This window comes from Pholis gunnellus (genome assembly GCF_910591455.1).
Source record: "Pholis gunnellus genome assembly, chromosome: 2".
NCBI classification, from domain to species: Eukaryota; Metazoa; Chordata; class Actinopteri; order Perciformes; family Pholidae; genus Pholis; species Pholis gunnellus.
The window spans coordinates 26,883,488-26,889,679 of NC_136536.1; the positions used below are offsets into that span (position 1 = coordinate 26,883,488).

The 6,192-nt window shown below is 39.4% G+C and overlaps 1 protein-coding gene across 1 annotated transcript in view; it reads left to right on the forward strand.

Moving 5' to 3' along the window:
* The window catches only part of LOC306712385 (myelin transcription factor 1-like), a gene marked incomplete at its 3' end in the record, with an annotated part of 134,258 nt that extends 128,725 nt beyond the window's left edge, over positions 1 to 5,533 (forward strand). The window contains exons 21-24 of the mRNA XM_079181634.1: positions 1,410 to 1,501; positions 2,124 to 2,227; positions 5,078 to 5,221; positions 5,390 to 5,533. Coding sequence (XP_079037760.1) covers positions 1,410 to 1,501; positions 2,124 to 2,227; positions 5,078 to 5,221; positions 5,390 to 5,533 — 484 coding nt within the window. The remainder of the gene's footprint in view (positions 1 to 1,409; positions 1,502 to 2,123; positions 2,228 to 5,077; positions 5,222 to 5,389) is intronic.
* Between the last annotated feature and the right edge of the window lie 659 nt (positions 5,534 to 6,192).

Here is a 6,192-nt window from a genome sequence, read left to right on the forward strand (position 1 = left end):
TCAAGCTAGCGATCGATGCTAAGATGTTAATGACGCTAGCATGTTGTCTAGGCTAGTGCATAGTCAGTGTTTAGCAAGTTAGCTTATCAGTTGAGTAGCTAGCTATAGGAAGAGGGAGATTGGGAGCTTGTATGTCATATGTGATGAATATTTTCTTGTTGATACAAAGCCAAAGTTTATGGGCTGTTAAGTCCCATTAATAAAAAATATATATACATTAATCAATCAAGTTGTTGTCTTTTAATAGCTTTGCTTAGTTACATTCTGTGACTGTTCTTCCTTTTTGTAGGGTTCACCAGAGCTTTGTGTACATTATATAAACCTGAATGCTATGCTTTACCAAATTGTGAGAAAACAGAAAATCCAGAAAAAAGTATTTCCTATATTTTAAATACAAAATACATGTATTTTGTTACATTTTCTGGCACCAGTATTTTGTATTTTGTATTTTGTTGTAATACATTTATTTGGGGGTATTTTGTATTTTGTATCAAAATACATTTTGATGTATTTTTGCCCATCTCTGGCCTACGGTATGATAGCATCTAAAATAAGTAAGTTGCTTTGGATAAAAGCGTCAGCTAAATGACTGTAATGTAATGTAACAATCAACACAGTGCAAAGTAGAAACATATTACAATTTACAGAAAGATATAAAATAAAGTGCACAAACAAACAGATAACAGGACTATAAACAAGTGAGATGTAAGTGTAGTATCTACGAACATAAGAGCGCTAAGTATTTTTCTCAAAATATTGAACTATTTCTTTAAGTCACTAAAAACAACGTTCTTATAGCGTCCTGTTTCCTTTATTTGACACATCCCTGGTTGAATGCTGGGTTTGAACATATATGTATCTTACTTACAACCTGATGGCTTCCCATTTTACCACAAGGGACAAATGAAGCGTATTATTCAGACCATTAGGGGGAAAGCAAGAAATATATTGATGGATATTATGTGTAATTTCAGTCCACAGCTCCTCTACTAACATTAAGGGGTCTCTGCCTCTCTTTGCTGCTACCAACACAACCACTACACTTTAAGAACGGGTGATGATGTCCCTGTCATGCAAATTAGCGTATGATGTCATCTGATGACTTTTACCAACTTTTGGAGCTAGTGCTAGCTACTTTTATTGGTAACACTGCATTTTGTTTTCGACAGTTATGTCAGTCGTTCCACTGCCCACCATTTCCTCTACTGTGGATAATGACTGCAAATAACTTACACTGATACTCTTTGGGAACGGGAAATAGCTACCTATTCTCCTCCTGTTTTGGTAGTGCCGTTAATGAATCATTGGTTTTCTGGTACCTAGTAGATGTGATCTGAGATGTGATAGCTCAGGCCACAGTGATTCACAGTGCCCCCCCCCCCCCCTCCCCATGTGTCACTTGTCTCCAGCCTTTCAGGATGCCCCAGAGCCTTGTTCGCTAAGAAGAAGGCTAAGTTCCCCACAGAGGACTACCTGAGCACCAAGTTCAGAGCCAGTGATGGTAAGTTGTGGTGAAAAAAGAAATCTATGAATTTGTATGTGGGTCTGTGTATATCTTTGTGTGTAAAAGCAATCCCCCTTGCTTTCTAGAGCTCTTGACTTAACAGTGAATGCAGGTGTTTTGACAAAAAACAAAAAAATTATGTCAATAGTAAAAGTAGAAATGTGTCTTACATGTGACCAGTCCATACTGGAACAAATCTTTTAGTTACAGAGGAGAATGTTCATTCAGCTATGGAGTCTACTCCAGGCTCATGGAGGGTTAGGAAACTCCCAATATCATTTTAACTAAAGTGATACACTCTTTATCTCAAAATTATGGAAGCCCATTTCCACCACTGTGATGAACAAATAAAGATCCTGTAAGTCATTATAATGACAAATCTTCTCATAATTATGAGATACTAAGTCATATTACTATCTCATAATTATGACTTTTTATGAGGGTTCTCATTATAATGACTTACAGGATCTTTATTTTTTTCATCACAGTGGCGAAAATTGGGTTTCCATACAACAATAGCAAAGATGGATCTAAAAAAGGAAAATGCAGAGGGCAACAGAAAACTATACAGAGCAGACTCTATTCTTTTCTATTCTAATGTATCTGGCTTCTCTTTTAGTTTTGGACAACGATGAGGACATCAAGCAGCTCAACAAAGAGATCAATGACCTGAATGAATCTAACAATGAAATGGAGGCTGACATGGTCAACCTGCAGACTCAGGTGTGTTTTTTTTTTTTTTTCAATTTAACCTGTAAATCACTGAACATGGGATGAGTTCTGGACAGAAGTGCTGATGTGTTTAGCAAAATTTAGAGTCATATTTGAGACTTAAAGGGATAGTTTGGATGTTTAAAAGTGTGGTTGTATGATTGTGATGGATATCTATATCAGAGAAATGGTACATTATATTTAGAATATTTTCATTGCTTTACCTTGCTGTCAGACCGCCCTTTCTGATTGGGAACTGAAGCCCTCTTTAAAGCCACACGACTCCTTGACAAAAACAGTCATTTTACTTTACATAACACAGGAGTTGCTGGTCTACCACTGTGTGACTTTGGTGAATCTTAACTAACCCATTAAAACACCAAAGTCACACAATAACACAGAGAAAGAAACTAACTGATCATGGCAGCGGTAGACCAGCAACTCCTGCGTTATGTGAGGTAAAATTACTGTTTTTGAAAAGGATTCTGTTGACTTTGAAGAGAGCATAGACGGATACAACAGCTTCAGTTCCCCATCAGAAAGGCTGTCTGACAGTAAGGTATAGCAGTGAAAATATTCTATAATGTACAATAGAAAAAAAAATTAAACTGATACAGATTATTTTAGGTGTCTAAAATACGTTTAGCTGCTCCCCACGTTTATAGCAGTACATTGTTTCCATGCTGGTTCTCATGTCTGTTTAAAACTCCATCTACTGTTGTAATACACTGACTATGGAAAAGAATCTCACAACTATCCCTTTAAACTACTTAATTCACTTGAGCCTGTTAACCTTAACATTGATTTTGTTCCTGAAAGATCATAGATGGAAAAGTTATTCAGTCCAGTGATGAAGCCTTTGAAAGAAGAAATAACATATCTCTCACTGATGAAAAGCTGAATTCATAAGCAATAGAACGCAGCCTTGCTTGATTTCATAAACTCAATGTTTTTGGTGCTACAACCTTACTTGATCTGGTATGAACAGTAGCTTATGTTGGCAAACATAAGGTAACATAATTTACTCATTTGTGCTTCTGTTAAACTGAAACTTTAGCATTTACCATTATCTTGTAATCATCACTTATGGCAAGAATGGCTGTTATTTGGCATGTTTACATGCTTTAATGTTCAAAAAACATATTTGTCTGAATAGATCTGTTTTCAGCCTCTGTCTGAAACGCTCCGTTTACCAAAAAAGCCCAGTCTGCTCTGGTTGGCTTGTGAGAAAACTACGGGCACCTTTACAAAGGTAGTTCTTAAGTTGTGGGCAGTAAATTCTTAATGAGCCTCCATGTGACAGAAGAAGGGGAACCCTATCTGAATGGCTGGTTGAATCACATGTTTTCTGATCCAGACAGCCCAAAAATCTGACAGATTTATTTTATTTCAGTTTGTGGCTATGTAGACACTCCAGATCAGGGGTGCCCAATACGTCGATCGCGGAGGTAGTGCTGGTAGATCGCATGCCATTCAAAATAAATGTGATGTCCTCATGGCATTTGCCACTTGATTGACGTACAGTGCAGCCAGTCTGAGATCACGTCTTTTCTAACACACGAGTCACCACGTATGCGCGATCAACAACGTGAGCTACTGCAAAACTCCGCGAGCTAATTAGTTAGCCTTCCAATGTATTTCTACTAAAGAAGCTAAAGCTGCAGCGCCATGATTTGGGGAACTTCCAAAACCTCGCGTCAGAGCTGGAGACGCAACGGAAGGCGTGTGCGCAACTTGACAGCGCGCGCTACACAGAGCAGATTGACAAGTGTCTGTCATAGTTTGACAAACGCTTTCAAGACTTTGCTTTACTCGAGCCAGCCGCTACATTTATGTGCTGCAAATTGATTCATGGACTGTTTTAGTAACCAAACATGAGGAAATGTGCCACCTTCTTGACTGCATTATTCGGCTCTACTTATTTATGTGAGTCAGCCTTTTCCCACATGAAGAATATTAAGTCCAAATATCGTTCCACCATGACTGATGATCATAGAAGTCTGCTTGAGGCTGGCGACCAGCAGCTACTGTCCGGAATATTTAAACCTGGTTGATTCCATTCAGTGCAAGTCATCAGAGTAAGTTAATGACCAAACATGTACAGAATTGTATTGTGCCATAAGGGTTCATGCAGTTATGCAAGGTGCGCCAACATATATTGTAAATATAAAGTATACTCAGTATATATATATATATATATATATATATATATATATATATATATATATATATATATATATATATATATAAAAATAAATAGATATTTAGCATTTTTAATGTAGGTAGATCATTTGGACTTGGTCATTTTAAAAGTAGCTCGCAAGCCGAAAAAATGTGGACACCCCTGCTCCAGATGTATGTGCATAAGCACTGAAACAATGACTTTTCAGGAAATGTCCCCTTTAAAAGACAAGGCAGGTGACATGCAAATGTATAATTTGCAGAATCAGCTGTGACTGCATCCTCAATAGGATTTTAAATAATCAAATCCTAGTCTGCCCAGAATATTTAAATCTGTAAAAACAGCTCACAGGTATATCGTTTAATTTTTAAAACATTGATTTCCTTATATGGCTGCCGATTAATCCACATTTGATACTCTAGTGAGTATTTCAAGCTGCAAGACAGTGTCTTGAGTCAAAATAAACCAGAGTGGGACATAAGAGTCAGTGCAACAATGGAGCTCTATGACACAAAGGAAGAAGATATATCAGGCCTTGATACACACACAAATGATCAGTTATTGTTGGTTTGGGGCTTACTCTGTAAATTTCTTCAGATACTACTTATCTAGTTAATAGACAAATCAACCGTATGCCTAAAGTGGTACCAATGTAGAACTGCTGCTGCTGTGTGTTGCAGATCTCCTCCATGGAGATGAACCTGAAGAGCATTGAGCACGAGAACAAGATGATTGAGGAGCAGAATGAGGCTCTGTTCATGGAGCTGTCCGGCCTCAGCCGCGCCCTGATCCGCAGCCTGGCTAATATCAGCCTGCCACACATGGTGAGTTGTTGTCCGCACACGCACACACACTGGGCTGGACCCCCTCACACACTCCTCTTCGATTGATTGAATGTATAAGTTTGGAGTTGAACCTCCTGCGGTGACCGGCACACAGCCGTTGGTTTCCCTGCTCTTCTCAGTTGCAATTGGTTGTTGTTTGTACCACAGCAGGAGCCAATCACCGAGCAGAACTTCGACAGCTATGTGAGCACCCTGACCCACATGTACACCAACAAGGACTGCTTCCAGAGCCCCGAGAACAAAGCTCTGCTGGAGAGCATCAACAAAGCTGTGAAAGGCATCAAAGTCTGAGGCTCGACGCATTCACACAGAATGCAGAATGTCCTGAAGCGCTGGAGCGTGACGGAGGGGAGGTGAAGGCTGAAGGAGAGATGTTGAAATACTCTACGATATATTGAAATATGATTCAGAAACAAAAAGGGAATTCAGGTTATTTAAATAAACGGCAACTTCAAAAAAACAAAATCAACCCAGGGAGCACTCTGTTAGAAGAAAAGTGACGCGGACCAAAATCCACACCATGCTGCTGCTGGGATTAGGAGGAGGAACCGGATCCTTCAGTCAGACCGGATGGAAGAGAAGAATACTGCTACTAGAAACTGTCTGTGGGGGGTTTAATATGCTGTATGTTTACCTGTTGTCTCTTTTGTGTCCTTAACTGTTTTTGGATGAGCGGTTGATCAGTTTTTCACGCTTCACATCAACTGGAACACGGAGGATAGTGAACACAGGATTGTTTAAAGGAACTCAGAGACATGAAGAGGACAAAGATGAGTTGGACGTGCTGCCCTATAGCATACACTGTGGCCAGTGTGTGTGTGTGTGTGTGTGTGTGCGTGTGTGTGTGTCTGTGTGTGCATGCTCACCGACTCCAGGAGCTCTTTGATTCATGACCACACACACCCCGGCAATATGAAGCATGCACTACACTGGATTTGTGTTTGCTTTGT